The sequence below is a fragment of the Macaca fascicularis genome, chromosome 16 (genome assembly GCF_037993035.2).
Source record: "Macaca fascicularis isolate 582-1 chromosome 16, T2T-MFA8v1.1".
NCBI classification, from domain to species: Eukaryota; Metazoa; Chordata; class Mammalia; order Primates; family Cercopithecidae; genus Macaca; species Macaca fascicularis.
Genome location: NC_088390.1, coordinates 47715765 through 47734659, shown reverse-complemented (window position 1 = coordinate 47734659; position 18895 = coordinate 47715765). Strand labels below are relative to the sequence as shown.

Here is an 18895-nt window from a genome sequence, read left to right as displayed (position 1 = left end):
AGGAAAAACAAATTTTTGTTTCCCCAAACTGTCCTCTTCTAGCTCATTGTCCTGTATTAACTCTGATACAGGGAACCTGAGATGATAATTTATATTACCAGAATGCTCACTATTCTTTAAAATAATAATTGGATGTCTCTTTTAATTGTTTGATTTAGTTAAACCTGTACATTTATATACTTAAATTCCATTATTGAAAGAGAACTGCCAGGGCGCAGTGACTCAGGCCTGTAATCCCAGCACTTTGGGAGGCCGAGGCGGGTGGATCACGAGGTCAGGAGTTTAAGACCAGTCTGGCCAACATAGTGAAACCCCGTCTCTATTAAAAATAGAAAAAATGAGCCGGGCATGGTGGCGGGCACCTGTAATCCCAGCTACTTGGGAGGCTGAGGCAGGAGAATTGCTTGAACGTGGGAGGCGGAGGTTGCAGCTAGTGGAGATCGCACCATTGCACTCCAGCCTGGGTGACCGTGCGAGACTCCGTCTCAAAAAAAACAAAACAAAACAAACAAAAAAGAAAGAGAACCATATCAAGAAATGCAGAATTTCCTAGTTTCTATACATTTTAAATTTTATGGAAGCCTTTAAACATTAGTACACAAATCTGCTTCAAACTACAGTTGGGGCAGGCACAGTGGCTCACACCTGTAATCCCAGCATTGTGGGAGGTTGAAGCGGGCAGACCCCTTGAGCCCAGGAGTTCAAGACCAGCCTGGGCAACATAGTAAGACTTCATCTCTTAAAAAACAACAACAACAACAACAAAGGCAGGGCACAGTGGGTCACGCCTGTAATCCCAGCACTTTGGGAGGCCAAGGCGGGCAGATCATGAGGTCAGGAGATGGAGACCATCCTGGCTAACATGGTGAAACCCCGTCTCTACTAAAAATACAAAACATTAGCTGGGTGTGGTGGCGGACGCCTGTAGTCCCAGCTGCTCAGGAGGCTGAGGCAGGAGAATGGTGTGAACCCGGGAGGCAGAGCGTGCAGTGAGTCGAGATCGCGCCACTGCACCCCAGCCTGGGCGACACAGCGAGACTCCATCTCAAAAAAAAAAAAGCTGGGCATAGTGGCTTGTGCCTGTAATCCTAGTACACAGGAGGCTGAGGTGGAAGGATTGCTTGAGTCCAGGAGTTTGAGGCTGCAGTGAACCAAGATTGTGCCACTGCACTCCAGCCTGGGCCAAGGGAGAAAGATTCTGTCTTAAAAACAAAAAATGACAGTGTTTCTTATTTCACTGCATTTTGGGTCAAATCAGTATTTTCCAGAGAATGGAAGCCTTTCTCCATATTTTATCCACATTTATTTTGTTTATGCCTCTAAATTATTTCAATGAATTTTAAAATGACATAAATAACAGAATAAGTTGATAGGAAAAACATTGTGCTTTTTATATGAAAACTACTTTCTGTATGTGGAATACAGTCATTTGTCAGATAACCCTGGGGTTTCAAAGAACCGTATATCCCTGGGACTTAAATTTTTCAAAAGAAGGGGAAAGTCAATGAAACTCAGTCTAAAACATAGAGATTAAACAGCTAAGTTGGCTGGACAAAATGCAAGGGTGTTAGTTCAAAGAATTAAGCTATTTCTATCTTTGTCTCACTTTGGGCCCTGGGTTTATTATTTTAGGCTTCATGGCTTAGCTTCACTTCCTATTTTTTTAAAAAAGAATAAATCAATATGTATATCTATATGGGTGATATGTACATTACATGTATACTGCAGCTTTTAATCTCTGCTTCCCTAAACAAATGAAGTAATTAGACTTGGTTGAAATCCACATCTAGTCTCAAAATTTAATCATCACCAAAAAATTCCAGAACCTGAAGAAAATCTGAAAGGATTTAGCTTTCACCACTGATTTGAGTTCCTCCCACTCTTTGGGAAGGTGCTGGCAAGCTGTGAAGTGGCCCAAATATGAGCAGAAAGCTGAAAGAGAAATAGAGAGCTAAAAGAGTCTACAAATACCTCCTGAAAAATTGAGAGTTGGCTTGACCTTAGACTGGAGGGAGTTATTTATTAGGAACTCTAGAATAAGGCCAAAAAGGGGAAATTTCTCATTTCTAAAATATACCCTTCTATGGAATTATTATTATTATTCTTGGTGGGGAAAAGTCTTTATCATGCACATTGTAGGTTTAACAGGACCCAACACCCATCAAATGCTATCCTTGACTGAAAATCACTGAACCAGAGGACTATACTATTTGTGGAACCAATTTACATTAATAATCATTATATGGGTGCTTGAGTGGCCAGTGAATTAGGTTGGCAGCTCAAACCAAACACCTGTTTCGCCTGAGCTGACCTGTCTTTGTCAGAGGACTGAGGATCATCTTTAATGCTTGTTACAGAACTAACTTACTAGAGGATACCAGCCTCTTCTTCTAAAAGGTAAAACTAAAGATGGGAAGAATGTCCCTTAATAAGTGACAATCTCAGACAGAAGGCTGGGTGTGGCAGCCAGCACTGTGGGAGGCCAAGGTGGGAGGAATGCTTGAGCCCGGGATTTTGAGACCAACCTGGGCAACATAGTGAGACCTCATCTCTATTTTAATAATAAAAAATAATCTAAGAATGGATAAGGGAGACTTCATACATGGAGTGACTTTTGAGTTGAATGTGGAGGATAATGTGCTGGGAAGGAAATCCCTACACAGGTAGAGAGCATAAATATACAGGGGTTTGAAAGGGCATGGCATGTTTTAGGAAAAACAACAAGTATAGGTTAGAGCAGAGATGGGAGTGGTAAGAGATTAGCAGTGTTGCCAGACTGCGAAGGGCCTTATGTGCAAGGCTAAGTAGTCTGGACTTTACCAGGTGAATATGCAGAGGGGCCACAGGGTCAGATTTGTATTTATAAAGATATTTGTGTGGAAGCTGGGCTAGAGTAGAAACAGGCGGCTGGGAGACATTCATAGAGTTTGTTACAGAGATGAGGAGAGCTAAAAAGGGATATGGAGGAGGGTATCAATTTAACTGATGAGACGGATTGGTAGGTGGGAAAACCTACTAATCAACAAACAATCTGGCACGCGGGAAAAGGCAGTAACATAAAGGAGCAAGTGTAGATTTAATTTCTTGGGCAGTTTGATGGTGAAGGGGAGAAAGGAAATAGTGTGGTGGTTTAAGGCAAAAGCTGATTCAGGAAAGGGTTCCCTTTTATTGTTTCTATTTTTAGGATGAGGAGATTTTAGATTTAAGCATGTTTGTAGGAAAAGGAAGACAGCAAGTAGAGGAGAAATTGAAGACGAGAGAGTAGAGAAGCTAGAGTCCTAGGGAGACAGGACCAGCTGCACAGGCTCACTGTTAGGACGGGAAAAGGACACTGCTTACCCCGAGAAAATGGTAGCTGATATGGGGGAATCGCTACAGATTAAACAAAGAGAGTGTGTGTGGCAGGAGTGGGAGGGGAATTGAGAAAATTCAAGCCTGATCAACTTGTCTTTGAAGTAGGAAATTAGGCCATTTACCAAAAAACAGTAGCTTAAGTGGATGAGGAAGTTGAAGAATTTGAGAAAGAATTGGAAACCACATGGAATAAAATAGGGGGCTGCAAAAGGACAAGAAAAAGGACTCCTGGGCAGAGTTCAGCTCTACTCAGGAAAGAAATGATACTTAAAAAATGAAAAGATTTTCAACAGTTTCTCCCCATGAGCCCTTCAGACTTATGATCCAAAGTTGACAGAAGCATGATATGTTTCCTAACATATGGAGAGAGGAGGCTGAAGACAAAAGGATGTTGCCATTTCTACCATGAAATGGATATTCATGCCCTCCTACCAAATTTGGGGGCGAAATGTCATGAATGTGACACCCAACAGTAGAGCAGGTGAAAAGCCAGAACTTTGGCAACATTTTCTCTGTGCAAATCTTTGTATGTTCTGTTCCAAACTAACAGTTGCAGTAGTCTTTTAATTGAAGCACTAAAACAAGATTTTTGGGAACAGTGTGACTCAGATCACATTTATTTTTAGAGGTGGAATTCAGAAAATAATAATGATGATAATCATATAGTCAGGTAGAGTAGGGGATGGGAACTTTAGTAAATTGATGAAGGACACTGAATCCATGTTGGATTTTATTTATTTTTAAATATCTCTTTTAAATTTTTGCATTTTCTGCTTAAATAGATTGAGTTTTGATGAGCTCTAACAGGCTATGGAGGCACCATAGCATAGAAGTGAAGTTGACTAAATCAAAAGCATACTTGGGAAAGATGGTCTTTTTTTTTTTTTTTTTGAGACGGAGTCTTGCTCTGTCGCCCAGGCTGGAGTGCAGTGGTGCAATCTCGGCTCACTGCAAGCTCCGCCTCCCGGGTTTACGCCATTCTCCTGCCTCAGCCTCCCGAGTAGCTGGGACTACAGGCGCCCGCCACCTCGCCCGGCTAGTTTTTTGTATTTTTTTTTAGTAGAGACGGGGTTTCACTGTGTTAGCCAGGATGGTCTCGATCTCCTCACCTCGTGATCCGCCCGTCTCGGCCTCCCAAAGTGCTGGGATTACAGGCTTGAGCCACCGCGCCCGGCCTTGGAAAGATGGTCTTGACTCCTGTAAGAAATAATCAATGAGGGCTGGGCACGGTGGCTCATGCCTCTAATCCCAGCACTTTGGGAGGCCGAGGTGGACAGATCACAAGGTCAGGAGTTCAAGACCAGCCTGACCAACATGGTGAAACCCCTTGTCTACTAAAAATACAAAAATTAGCTGGGCATGGTGGTGCGTGCCTGTAATCCCAGCTACTTGGGAGGCTGAGGCAGGAGAATCGCTTGAATCCAGGAGGTGGAGGTTGCAGTGAGCTGAGATCGCACCACTGCATTCCAGCCTGGGTGACACAGCGAGACTCCGTCTCAAAATAAAAAAATAAAAATAATGAATGAATGAATGGAGAAGAGCCTAGATATGAGTAAGATGAGAGGGTTATATGTTTGTGAATGGAAGGAGTGAAATGAACGTTTATAACATCGAAGACTAATTTCTTACCTCATAGATATATTAACCCAGGTAATTATATTAAGTAATTATTTGTTGCTCTGTGTATCTAATCACGCAACCTGCTGGATAGGGCATGTGCCCACACTGGTTCTAGCAGAGTTATCCATAGAGTTCCTAATGAGCTTTCTAGCCTATTTGAGGATTAAACAGAAATGTAAAATGTTGGAAAGAAACTTTTTTTTTTTTGAGACAGTCTCCCTCTGTCGTCCAGGCTGGAGTGCAATGGCGCAATCTGGGCTCACTGCAACCTCTGCCTCCTGGGTTCAAACGATTCTCTTGCCTCAGCCTCTTGAGTAGTTGGGACTTCACATGCACGCCACCAGGCCTGACTAATTTTTGTATTTTTAGTAGAGACAAGGTTTCACTATGATGGCCAGACTGGCTTCGGACTCCCGACCTCAAGTATCCTCCCGCCTTGGCCTCCCAAAGTGCTGGGATTACAGGCGTGAGCCACTGTGCCTGGCCAACTTTCTTGGGTCAGAGAACCCATACCAGATACTAGAAATAATGAATATATAGTCAGATCACTCAAGTGAGTTTATCTTCATTTTAATCTTCCCTGAGTCAAAAAGTTTGGTTTTAGTGCAATGGAAAGGATAGTAATTGATGAGAGTTGTGTAGGTGACAAATAGAAGAGCTAGGATCTGGACCCAGGCAGTCTGACTCTAGTGCTGGTGTCGTTAACCACTAAGCAGTATGCCACTGCTGTACAGTAAAGCCCTTTGCAAATATCTGGAGTTTAGTTCTTGTTTTTATAATACTATGTAATGATGATTTATGATACCCTACTGTAGGAATTATTGCTCAGTACCCTGTGTTGTTTTGTTTTTATTTTTTGTAAAGAAGTGAATGAGAGGCCAGATGCGGTGACTCACGCCTGTAATCCCAGCACTTTGGGAGGCCAACGCAGGCAGATCAACTGAGATCAGGAGTTCGAGACCAGCCTGGCCAATATGGCGAAACCCCGTCTCTACTAAAAATACAAAAATTAGCCAGGTGTGGTGGTATACACCTGTAATCCCAGCTACCCAGGAGGCTGAGGCAGGAGAACTGCTGGAACCTGGGAGGCAGAGGCTGCAGTGAGCCAAGATTGTGCCACTGCACTCCAGCCTGGGCAACAGAGCAAGACTCTGTCTCAAAAAAAAAAAAAAAAAAAAAGAAGTGAATGAGAGCCGGGTGTGGTGGCTCATGCCCGTAATTCCAGCACTTTGGGAGGCCAAGGTGGGCAGATGGATCATTTGAGGCCAGGAGTTCAAGACCAGCCTGGGCAAGATAGCGTGATCCTATCTCTACAAAAAAAAAGAAAAATTAGCTGGGCGTGGTGGTGTGCGCCTGTAGTCCCAGCTACTTGGGAGGCTGAAGTAGGTGGATCACCTGAGCCTGGAAGATTGAGGCTGCAGTGAGCCCTGATTGCGCCGCTGCACTCCGGCCTGGGTGACAGAGTAAGACCCTGCCTCAAAAAAAAAAAAAAAAAAAAAGTGAATGAGAGTCCCTTGTTGTAGTCATAAGCTATTTAGTTACCTCATAGGCTAAGGACTCTTTGGCTATGCTCTCACAAAGTACCTAAAGGAATGTAATCAATGTAAAGAAGGAATAGATTTGGAAGTGCTGTGGATGTGAAAATCCTAAATGATCAATTATCTCAGTAGTCTGGTGATAGAAACTTAGTTTAGTGTGGGCCCAAGGTCTGCAGTCTCGCTCCTACCCCAAGCACCCTACTCTCCAACTGCACATTACTCCCTAACAGTTACCTCTGCCTTTGCTTATCCTGTTCCCTCAATTGAGACAACTTCTCTGCCTGGTGACAACTAACTTACCCTTCAGGACCAGCTCAGATGTCATTCTGTAACAGGACGAGCTAAGCAAGAAAAGGAAGACAGAAAGGCCCAGAAAGACCTTGAATTCTCACAGTTGTTAATAAGCGGGGAAATGCACAATAACAATAAAGACAGAAGTGGGGTGATGATCAGAGCCAGATGAAGAATATGGCAATCTCTAAATATAAGAGAAAAAATGGTCATACATTTTGTCTGTTCTTTAGAAGTTACGGGTAAAAAGCACCATTAAAAAATAGAAAGTCAAGTGGGTTGGGAATCAGGGAAACTGCATTCAGCTCCCATGTGTGAGGCCTTGGTCAGCCACAAAACTCTTCCTGGCTTAAGGGAGTTAAGACTTGATTTATATAATCTCGTGTAACTCAAATCTTCCTTTGTGCTCGCAGCATGAAGCTATTTATTGATTTCTAAACAAGAATAGAACAAAAATGATTTAATGAAGAGAATGATCAGAGCTTTGGTTTGTTTCTTTCAATGTGGACTTGTTTTCAAATTTCAACTAAATCAAAACCACCTGCAAAAGAACATATCCACTAAATCAACCATGTTTTCCTACATAGTGTACTGAATTTTTCAGTACAGCAACAAACTTAGATCTGACATTGTTGTTACACTCAGCTAAGCCTAAATCATAGCCAGAGGAGCAGATTCAGAGTCTAAGCTAGGTAAGGACTTATGCCCAGTAACTTAGCAATTATTTAACTGGGAGTAAGGAGTAAGCAGATCTGATTACCAGAGAATTTAAGTATTTTGTCAAAAACTATTTTATAAATTCTTTCCAGTCAATTCAGTTCACAATCCAGTAAGTTGTGATCAGAGTCATGGCATTGGTCATAAACATTCTTAGCATGCAAGGTAAAGCAAAGGCTAATGATGCTCCTACACTCTGCTTCCCGCAGGAGATGCTGAACATAAGCCATATATCTGTGGGGATGCAGATTCTGCCTCCACTGTTCTGGATGGGACCGAAGACTACCTCATTCTGGCCTGTGATGGCTTCTATGACACCGTGAACCCTGATGAGGCAGTGAAAGTTGTGTCCGACCACCTGAAAGAGAATAACGGAGACAGCAGCATGGTTGCCCACAAGTTAGTGGCATCAGCTCGTGATGCTGGGTCAAGTGATAACATCACGGTTATTGTGGTATTCCTGAGGGACATGAACAAAGCTGTAAATGTTAGTGAGGAATCAGATTGGACAGAGAACTCTTTTCAAGGAGGGCAAGAAGATGGTGGGGATGATAAGGAGAATCATGGAGAGTGCAAACGCCCTTGGCCTCAGCACCAGTGCTCAGCACCAGCCGATCTAGGCTATGATGGGCGTGTGGATTCATTCACTGATAGAACTAGTCTGAGCCCAGGGTCCCAAATCAACGTGCTGGAAGACCCAGGCTACCTAGATCTCACACAAATAGAAGCAAGCAAACCTCACAGTGCCCAGTTTTTGCCACCAGTTGAAATGTTTGGTCCTGGTGCACCAAAGAAAGCCAATCTTATTAATGAGTTAATGATGGAGAAAAAATCAGTTCAGTCATCATTGCCTGAATGGAGTGGTGCTGGAGAGTTTCCCGCTGCTTTCAATTTGGGTTCAACAGGGGAGCAGATATACAGAATGGAGCGCTTGTCTCTTGTCTGTTCAGGGTTGGAAAATGAACAGTTCAAATTCCCGGGAAACAGAGTTTCTAGATTGTCTCATTTACGCCACCACTACTCAAAGAAGTGGCACAGATTCAGGTTTAATCCAAAGTTTTATTCATTTCTCTCTGCTCAAGAGCCTTCCCACAAAATAGGCACTAGCCTGTCCTCACTTACTGGAAGTGGGAAGAGAAATAGGATAAGAAGTTCTCTGCCATGGAGGCAAAATAGTTGGAAAGGGTACAGTGAAAACATGAGGAAGCTCAGAAAGACTCATGATATTCCATGCCCAGATCTTCCTTGGAGCTATAAAATAGAGTAATTTTTCTTTCAAGTAGGTTAGCTAGCTCTCCCCCAATAAAAACACCACTATCAGAGTAGAAACAAGGTAGACATTTCTAAAACATATGTGCTTCATTATGAATCCATGGATGGCTCAATTCTTCAATGTAAATAGATCTCTAGGAAACTCAAAGTACAGTGTTTTCAATCTAAAAAAAAGTATTGGCAGTTTCACTTGCAAAATTACACAACTGGTCCCTGTGATGTGTCTCGACACCTATATACAACCCCCTTCCCACCATCCCTTCATGTCACTAGTGGAGGCTTTCGAGTTAGTTATTTCAGTCAGGATATACAGTGTTGAAATCTCAATGTGGTTGAAATCTGGTCTGATGTGCCTAATATGTCTATGGAAAATTTAATGCTAAATTAAATTTGGTTGGGAAATGTCCCTCAAAATCCTGGGCACTATGAAGGAACCCCCTGCCCCCTAACCTTTTTGGGTAGGTAGAAGACTAAAAGCCATATGGATTTTAACTGACAATAATGAAAGTGGTAAATCAGTGTAAAAGTGTCATATTCTCAGACTTGTGAGGTGGTTTATAGTCAGAAAGATTTATGGATTTTTTTCCTATAACATAAAAGACTATGAACTTTTTTTTAATTAAAAAATATTTCCTAGGGCTGTAGTTACTTGGGAGTTTCATAACCTGTTATGGTGCTTTTGGTGGAATTTTTATTATTTAGCATTTTAGGAGACCGCTGTCAACTGGTTTTAATCTATGATGCTAATATGTTTTCCACTGTACCCTCATCTCAGGAATAAAACTGATTTAACGGAGATGATGTCAGGTACAAATACACTATAGAGTCAAAATGCCATTTACAAAGAAAATCAAAAGCATTTCTGTATTTTGACTTTTTTTAGTTCAGACAGCAAAGGCATGTAGCACTATAAAATAAAAAGTGATTTTAGAGAATGAGAAATGCTACTTTTATCTTCTCTAAAAGTATTTCCCCCAAGGGAGTGAAGTAATCGGCATGGAGGAGGCTGAAAGTATTGCCTAAAGTGAGCCCAGAAGCCACTGAGAATGCAGATGACTGACAGCCAGGTCTGTTTAGTTGTAACTGGAAGACACATCAGTGTCCTGCTTACATGTAGCTTCAGACCGCAGAGAGAGGACACGTGCTTCTCATTTCAATATTGTATTTGATATTGAAACTGTCTTTTTGCTACTTCTGCAGTTTCAAGCTAGAAGCATGTTGTCAACTAAAGACAACAAATAAACTATCAAGATTCATTCATTCAGTGAAGCAGCCTCTGATCCTCTGAGAGTCACGAATATCTTGGTGTTACCCTGCCCTAGTCAACTGCAGACCAGCCCGGCCAATGCCCACGGGTGGCACCTCTGGAGTGCTCACTCACAAGGGTGAGTGCTCTCGCTAAGAAGTGTCCCCCACCTAATCATGTGTTTATAGGATAGGACACGCTCCCCAGGCCCATAACAGAACTAAAATCCCTGAATTTTAAACACATAGATGACTGGCATATTTTGGGTACCAGTAGAGCTATATCAAATAGACAAAAACAGTTTCACTTTAGCAATGATCACATTGTTAATCTACAGATTTTATTTTTAAAAATTCGGATGTAAGTAGAGACTTTCAGTATTTGTTTTCTCTTGATTTTGAAGTCATTTCTTCTTCTCAAGTCTGTGACAAATGGTTGAAAAGGAGTCAACATGGCCCCAACTATAGCACTGGAACCTTCATCATTCTGAGGCTTTGCCCCACACATGGTCCTCACTCATAGCTGTCACTTTCTGAAGCCTGAATCTTGTTAACCCATCAGGTGCAGTGTCAGTTTCAAATCAAATTATCTAAGAAAACAAGAAAACAGAGGCAGCAGACTATTGGTACACATTATAGTCCAAAGTGCTTAGTGAAGTAAAAAAAAAAGCTTTTTAAAATTTCGATTGTTGTCTATTGGTAATGCTTTTGATCAGAATAAAGAAGGTAAAGGGGAAAAGTTTCACATGCTAGGCTTTCTCAGTGGGGAAAAATATGGCTGGGTAAAACTGGGACAAACACAGACCCATTTTTAAAGGTGTGGATTTTGTAGGTCCGACTACACAGCAGTGTTAACTCATTTCTCATGCCATTAGCTCTCTAGAAAATAAAGCAAAGTAGTTCTAGTGTGGTCGTTATAAACCAATATTGTAAAAAATAGCAACTATTCATTTGTTCACAACATGCATATTTATAGAGTAGTTAGGTACCATTTGTAAGGTAAATCCTTTAAAATTCTATAATACATACTAAAATAGTGGTTATTGGTCTGATATATGCTGCTCTTGGTTCTACAAACTAGATAAAAAGCAGTGCTTTGTGAAATGCAGTGTTGTATCTTAACGCCACTGGTGATAGGAAGTAGTTCCCTTCAGTTCAAATCCTGTGCCCTTATTTGCTGCTTGCTGACGTAAGCAATAAGTAACCCTCTAACTAATGGTATCTACATATTTCTGTAACTTGTATTTAATGATGGTGTATCTGGTGATTGTAAAAATATTAGACAGATATAAAAGTATCTATATAATATATATAAACTGTTAATGCTGAGGTATAGTCTGTGAATTATGTGTTTTGTATTTTTATTCATTGTGTAATTTAGTGGTGGTGAAAGTTCTACACTCAATCCTTAAAGAGTGGCAGTATCACTTTTTCAATTTAACATGGTCTGCATCAATCTGTTTGCCTGCTAAACAAGTTTTGTTAGAATAGGAAATAGTAAAATAAATCCAAACAAGAGTGTAGTACTGGTTAGGGAAACAGACTTCAGGTCACCAACTGAAGTCATTACAAACTCCTTGTACATTCACTGTGAGTTTCAAAGGGACTCGGTCCCCAATTTAAAGGTTTCCTTTGTTCAATTTCTAGATGTGTACTTCTGAGGGATATGAGGTTAGGCAACATTACAGCAACACACACTGGGGCTACTAATCCCATTTAGGTCTGTTCTAAAGAGGATGGGTAGAAACTCTTATGTATATACCTTTTCTTTACCTAGAAGTGCCATCCATTGTCCTTGAATTATTATGATTAAAGTTACTGTTGCATTTAGGAGGCTCCTTGAAAGTAACACCTTTTCCAAGGACAATGGCAACAATGTCAATGTCAACACTGAGTCTAATTTTGACCACATTTATAGTGGTATAGTGTCAATACTGCATTTTCATGACAACCACACTCCACTGTTGAACACTGTGCCATGAGAAGTGCAACATCCAGTGGGCAGATGAAAATGATGCATGGCCAAGTTCAGTGTTTACAGATAAAACTGCTATGGTTCAAGTACTTCCTTCCCCATCAAATCCTTGCTAAGGCTTTGTGGGAAAATGATCTAAATTATTGTTTTAATTTTTAAACCTAATTTATTCACTCAGTGAACATTCTTAACTAAGCAAGGCTATAAAAGGGAATACTATAGTTTTGTCCATACTTTGATACAATTTTTCTTTGAATCGTACGTTAGCAAAAGAAATTTTTTTCACCTTTGAAAATCACGTGATGTTAAAGGACAAATGCCCACTCTTCTATTCTGATCTGCAAATAGCTTAAATGTCTCTTGCAAAACAAAGTAAGATACTGCCAGTATTATAACACAATGATTTTCCAGACAAATGGTATGGTGTTGAAAAACAATTGTTACCTCCCGTAGCAGCATTTTATCTTCTATTTTGAAGACTATTTATTGTACTAATTAGAAAACATGAAATAGGACAGGGAACTCCAGACTGACACAGCAGTTGTTTTTGAAAAGGAAATAAACTTTGATGAAGTAGATAATCCAGATACATCATTGTAAACTCTTACTCTAGGTGCTCTTTGGTGAGAGACAGGCTTTGTTCTCTTGTTCATAACATTTCTCTGCAAAGAATTCTCTATGGAGTGAAGCGAATGAAGTGAATTATTTCTTACCAAGTAAATTTATCAATTCACAGATCTGCTCTACAACTCACTTTTGAGTTCAGTTGTAGTCATGAGTGATCCTTCATATTTTATTAAAACTGTTCATTCAGGTAAGAAGTATGTTGAAATTTTGCCAATTATCTTAATAAAACCCAGCAATTTAAAACCACTAGTCATTTGTCTTTTTATTTAAAGGAAAGGTAAGTTATTTAGTGTTTAAATTTGTGCAGATTCCTTCAGAACTGGGAAATAAAATCCTTGGATGGACGTTTTCTTAAGCTTGGAACATTTAAAAAGATTTGCTAAATGCTGCTGTAACATTATTTTACCCCAGAAGAGAGGTATTTAGCCTTATACATATTCTCTTCATTAGCTGAAATGCGAGGAGAGGGAGTGGTGTTAGAATCCTAAAAGAGAAGAGGAACTGGATCTGCCAAGGACTAAGCGGTGGGTCATCAAATCTCCCAACTACTTCATTCTTAGAACTCTGCATCTAACCAAGCTTTCCCCTTTCGCATAGCCTCTTTGAGTTTCAAGCTAGAAGTAAGGAAATAACCAGGTGAGCTGTGGTGGAAAGCCTCCCAAGGATTGCTGATGGGTGAGTAAAGGAGATAGAGTCAAAAAGGAGCATGTGGGGAAGGGAAGTCACTTACGACACCTGCATCTGAAGGGAGGGAACTGACCTTACAAACGAGTCGACCTTGTCAATACACTGCACTGTTCTCCTCCTCTCTACCAGTAAGGCCTTTACAATTAATTTTACATAGTTTCAAAAATCTTCAATTCCTAATTCCCTAAATTCATTTAGTCCTTGGCATGACTTTATATAGAACCAAATGAAGCAACAATTGAGGAAAAAATAAAAGGTGAAGTTTTGAAAGAATGACATATTTGAAGGGGTTTACTAAAGCAGGGAATGACAGAAAAAGAACATTTTGATTAATAAGTGTTACATTTGAAAAAATTCCCTAAAATATAGTATTACTTAGATCAAAAGGAACACCTCTTTCTGTTTTTTTTTGTTTTTGTTTTTGTTTTTTTTTTGAGACGGAGTCTCACGCTGTTGCCCAGGCTGGAGTGCAGTGGCGCGATCTCGGCTCACTGCAAGCTCCGCCTCCCGGGTTCCCGCCATTCTCCTGCCTCAGCCTCCTGAGTAGCTGGGACTACAGGCGCCCGCCACCGCGCCCGGCTAATTTTTTGTATTTTTAGTAGAGACGGGGTTTCACCGTGGTCTCGATCTCCTGACCTTGTGATCCGCCCGCCTCGGCCTCCCAAAGTGCTGGGATTACAGGCTTGAGCCACCGCGCCCGGCCGAACACCTCTTTCTGAAGCAGCAGCACACAGCAAGACAGAAGGGAACTACTAGGTACGGTAAAATCATTTGAACATCATAGAAAACCCAAGTTACCAAATGATCAGAAATGACTGTCTGTGCTGACAAGCTGCATCACTGAGCATTTCCCCCACACCCGCCCCCGGTTGCTGTCAGTGTGCATCATTTCCTTTCCTTTCCTTCTTTTGAGATGGAGTTTCATTCTGTCACCCAGGCTGAAGTGCAGTGATGTTATCGTGGCTCACCACAACCTCCGCCTCCCAGGTTCAGGCGGTTTTCCTGCCTCAGTCTCCCGAGTATCTGGGACTACAGGCGCCGCCACCACGCCCGGCTCATGGTAGAGGCGGGCTTTTCACCGTGTCAGCCAGGCTGGTGTCGAACTCCTGACTTCAGGTGATCCACCCGCCCACCTTGGCCTCCCAAAGTGCATCATTTTCTTTATCATTGCAAGGTTCCATCTGTTTTTTTTTTTGTTTTTTTTTTTTGAGACAAAAGTCCTGCTCTGTCACCCTGGCTAGAGTGCAGTGGTGCAATCTCAGCTCACTGCAACCTCTGCCTCCCAGGTTCAAGCAATTCTTGTGCCTCAGTCTCCCAAGATGCTGGGATTACAGGCGCGGGCTACCACGCCTGGCTTTTGTATTTTTAGTAGAGACCGGGTTTTGCCATGTTGGCCAGACTGGTCTTGAACACCTGACCTCAAGTGATCTGCCTGCCTTGGCCTCCCAAAGTGCTGGGATTTACAGGCCTGAGCCACCATGCCCGGCCCCATCTGTCATCTTAACAGCAATTAGTAAAGAACACTTTTTCTATTATGCTTTAGGGAACCTCCCTTTGCTTGGCCTAGGAATAACCTTATGGAAGATCCCTTATTTACATTTCAAATGTCACATTCTTTTCTGAGAGCCCCAACTGTTGGCTTTAGGAAGAAGCGCTCTTCCCTGGGCAGTTGGTTGAGCCTGCCTCGCCTCTTATGCTGAGCTGTAGGATGCTGCCCCAGTCGTGCAACCTCCAGATGAGGGGTGTCCTCTCCTCACTGTGCAAACAAGGGCCCTCACACACAGGTTCTATTTGATTTTTATAATCTTGCTTTAGGACCAGGGAAACAAATGTGAAAAACTGTCAAGAATGATACACATTTGGAGAAGCCATTTTCCAAATGAGTAACTGGAGTTTAACTAAAGATGAAAAAGTTGTCCCTGCTAGTCATTACATTGAGTAGTATGACAGCTACAGGATTAGGGGTGGCCAGTTAAGCCAAATCGAATTGCTATGGGCTCACCAGGTCAAATGAAACCCAGTGGGAGGTGAGCCTATGGAGCAGTCTTTCCCAAATGCACACCAGGAGACACTGACTGACCTGAAGGTCTCGGGCAAGGACTCTGGCCAGCAGGGTCGGCAGAGCGGGAAGGGAGACTCCTGGTCAACATGCCAGCCAGAGAAAAGGATTTTAGAAAGAGAGCAGCCCGTACAGTTGATGTCCCAAACTACACTGTGGTTAATCTTATCATCTGCTCTTAAGCATCCCTAGGCAGAGTTCTAAAACTTCTATAAATCTAGACTATGAAGGCATGTATTGGTAGATGTGAGAATGAGAGGTAGAATGAGGAGAAATCTAAAAATAGTACCACATAAAGATTCAAATGAATATGCAAAAAAGAAAATAGCTCTTGGGGTTTTCTATTTCCCAAATTTCTCTCATCTTATCACCTTTATAATTTAAACATTAAAAAATTTAGATAAAAAATTAAAAATGGCTCATGATTTTCTGAATTCTGATTTTAGAATTACACTCATGTTTTACATTCAATAAAATATGTATTTTACATATATATATATATATCACAGCACTTCCAGCTTCCACTCTGGGATGTAGGGGTAGAAGGAGCATTTCTTCCACTCTTACAATGCAAATAAGCCAGATGAATTATAAATTAGGACTTTTTTTCGAATCCATTGGAAAGTTGAGGTTGCAGAGTAACCAAATGGCCCCAAACGGAGAGGGGCAGTTGCCTGCAAGGGGAGAGAAGACATTAGCACTAGTTTCGGTAGGGTCATTGTAAACAGACACTGAAAAGAACAGCCTTCCTAAAAGTGATGATTAGTGAAGGCAGAATATGGGCTGCAAGAGTGTGAAGACTCAGGGGCCTGCAGAAACTGAGGGAGTCGCCCTATCTTCCAGGCTTTTTCTTCACAATCTCTACCAGGGGCTCAGAGAAAACACTGGAAAGAGCCCTAAGAAGTGTCAGCTGTGACGCACACACCCAGGGAAGTATACAGCGGCCTTGGTCATGGGTAAAGGAACTTACCGTACGCTTTCTCTCATCTCACAGAACAAAAGCATTCTATGAGGGAAAAGGGGCACAAATACTGTTGCCATCTGGACACTGGTGAAAAGTCACTGTGGCAGAGGGAAGAAAAGCCCCATCCCGGAGGAGGGGGCAGAAATACCACTGGTAGTGATGGTGAGGACACACCTCATCTGGAGGATGCGTGGCTGGGGCAGTAATTAGCTGGGAGGGGGCAAGTAAACGGAGACCCTCCCAAACCTAAGGACACAGTGCCTAAAACTGCAACTTAATCCAAGAACGCCAGCCCCTCCCCAGCCCCCGTTACACTTCAAGTAACAGCAGAGTATTTCCAGGAGAAGGACAGCAGAGCAACGGAAGCACAGAGAGAGACCCTCTCAGAGACACAGCACAAAGCTTCTGAGCCTGGAAACTCAGGGTCAGAAACACAGTGCTCTGGTATCCAACCCCAATCAGAAATACAACGTATCATCACAGGAACTCGAGACCACTAAGGAAAATCACAGCAAATCCAATCTTGAACCGTGCACAACTCCTAACTACTATTAGGTTGGAACAAAAGTAATTTTGGTTCTTGCCATTAAAAAATGCGAAAACCGCAATTACTTTTCCACCAGCCATAATACACTAATTCAACCTCTGCAACAAAGGTCTTAGCAGCAGGAAAGGCCTCCTCACTTTCAGGTGTAGACACTATTCACCAAAGTATCTTGTCCTATGTGAGACGTGTCGCTTTTAACAAAATATATAGAGCTATATGAAAAGCCACGAAGAAAACATTCTGAAGACATGAAACAATCATCAGAACCAGACTCAGGTAACAGATTTTGGAAGTGAGAGAGAACTTTAAAAAATTAAGGTTTTGGGAGGCCAAGGCAGGAGGATCGCCTGAGGTCTGGAGTTCAAGTCCAGCCTGGTCAACATGGCGAAACCCCATCTTTACTGAAAATACAAAAATTAGCCAGGCGTGGTGGTGCAAGCCTGTAGTCCCAGCTATTTGGGAGGCTGAGGCAGGAGAATTGCTCGAACCCAGAAGATGGAGGTTGCAGTGAGCCAACATCGCACCACTGCCCTCCAGCCTGGGTGACAGAGCGAGACTCTCTCAAAAAAAAAAAAAAAAAAAAAAGTTAATATGTCAAGAAAAATGGTGGATACTATGCAAGATCATATGGGTGATTACAGCAAAGCGATGGAACCTATAATTAAATAATAATAGAAACGTAAGACATGAAAAATACCACAACAGAGATGATGAATGCTTTTAGTTGGCTAATCAGTAGGCTCTAAACTGCTGAAAAGAAAATCAGTAAAACTTGAAGATAAGTTAACAAAAATTACCTTAACTGAAACACAACAGAAAAAAATGAAGGAAAAATAAAATCAACCCAGAACATAACATCCAAAAGCTGTGGGACAGTATCTGTGTAAAATATGCACAACTAGAATCCTAGAAGGAGAAGAGAAAGATAATGCCTCAGTCTCCCAACTAGTTAGGATTACAGGCATGCACCACCACGCCTGGCTAATTTTGGGCAGAAGATAATGAGCAGAAGAAATATTTGAAGAAATAATGGCTTAGAGTTTTCCAAAATTAATGACAGACACAAAACCACAGATACAAGAAACTCAGAGAACACCAAGCAAAGCTAGGCGAGGTGGGTCACACCTGTAATCCCAGCACTTTGCTTGGCTGAGGTGGGAGGATAGCTTAAACTTAGGAGTTCAAGACCAGTATGGGCAATGCAGTGAGACCCTCTCTGAAAAAAAAAAAAAATTAGCTGGACATGGTGTGTGGCTTGCAGTCCCAGCTACTCGGGAGGCTGAGGTGGGAGGATTGCTTGAGACCAGGAGGGCTGAGGATGCAGTGAGCTGTGATTGTGCCACTGCTCTCCAGCCTGGGTGACAGAGCAAGACCTTGTCTCAAAAAAAAAAAAAAAAAAAAAGGGCTAGCCATAGTAGCTCACACCTGTAATCCTAGCACTTTAGGAGGCCGAGGCAAGTGGATCACTAGAGGCCAGGAGTTTGAAACCAGCTTGGGCAACATGGAGAAACCCTGTCTCTACTAAAAATACAAAAATTAGCTAAGCATGGTGGTGCACGCCTGTAATCCCAGCTACTAGGGAGGTTGAGGCACAAGAATCGTGTGAACCTGGGAGGTGGAGTTCACAGTGAGCTGAGATCGAGCCACTGCACTCCAGCCCAGGTGACAGAGCAGGACTCTGTCTCAAAAGAAAAAACAAAATCAAGACCGGGCCTGGTGGCTCACGCCTGTAATCCCAGCATTTTGGGAGGCTGAGGCTGGCGGATCACAAGGTCAGGAGTTCGAGACCAACCTGACCAACATGGTGAAATTCTTTCTCTACTAAAAATACAAAAAATTTTTGGGCGTGGGGGCGCATGCCTGTAATCCCAGCTACTCAGGTGGCTGAGGCAGGAGAATCACTTGAACCTGGGAGGCAGAGGTTGCAGTGAGCCGAGATTGCGCCACTGCACTCCAGCCTGGGCAACAGAGCGAAACTCTGTCTCAAAAAAAAAAAAAA

The 18895-nt window shown here is 42.2% G+C and overlaps 2 protein-coding genes across 19 annotated transcripts in view; one reads left to right on the top strand and one right to left on the bottom strand.

The window, feature by feature from the left end:
* PPM1E (protein phosphatase, Mg2+/Mn2+ dependent 1E) overlaps nucleotides 1-12882 on the top strand; it is a 229334-nt gene extending 216452 nt beyond the window's left edge. For both annotated transcript variants that reach the window (XM_074019137.1, XM_045376068.2), the window contains one exon: nucleotides 7730-12882. In XM_074019137.1, coding sequence (XP_073875238.1) covers nucleotides 7730-8787 — 1058 coding nt within the window. In that variant the 3' untranslated portion in view covers nucleotides 8788-12882. The remainder of the gene's footprint in view (nucleotides 1-7729) is intronic.
* Nucleotides 1-18895, bottom strand: part of TRIM37 (tripartite motif containing 37) — a 140205-nt gene that overhangs the window by 4186 nt on the left and 117124 nt on the right. For 13 of the 17 annotated variants that reach the window (XM_074019133.1, XM_015437874.3, XM_015437876.3 and 10 more), the window contains one exon: nucleotides 10357-10627. The exons of the other annotated variants lie outside the window; for them this stretch is intronic. In XM_074019133.1, coding sequence (XP_073875234.1) covers nucleotides 10624-10627 — 4 coding nt within the window. In that variant the 3' untranslated portion in view covers nucleotides 10357-10623. Of the gene's footprint in view, nucleotides 1-10356; nucleotides 10628-18895 lie in introns of those variants that run through there. 17 annotated transcript variants of the gene reach the window in all.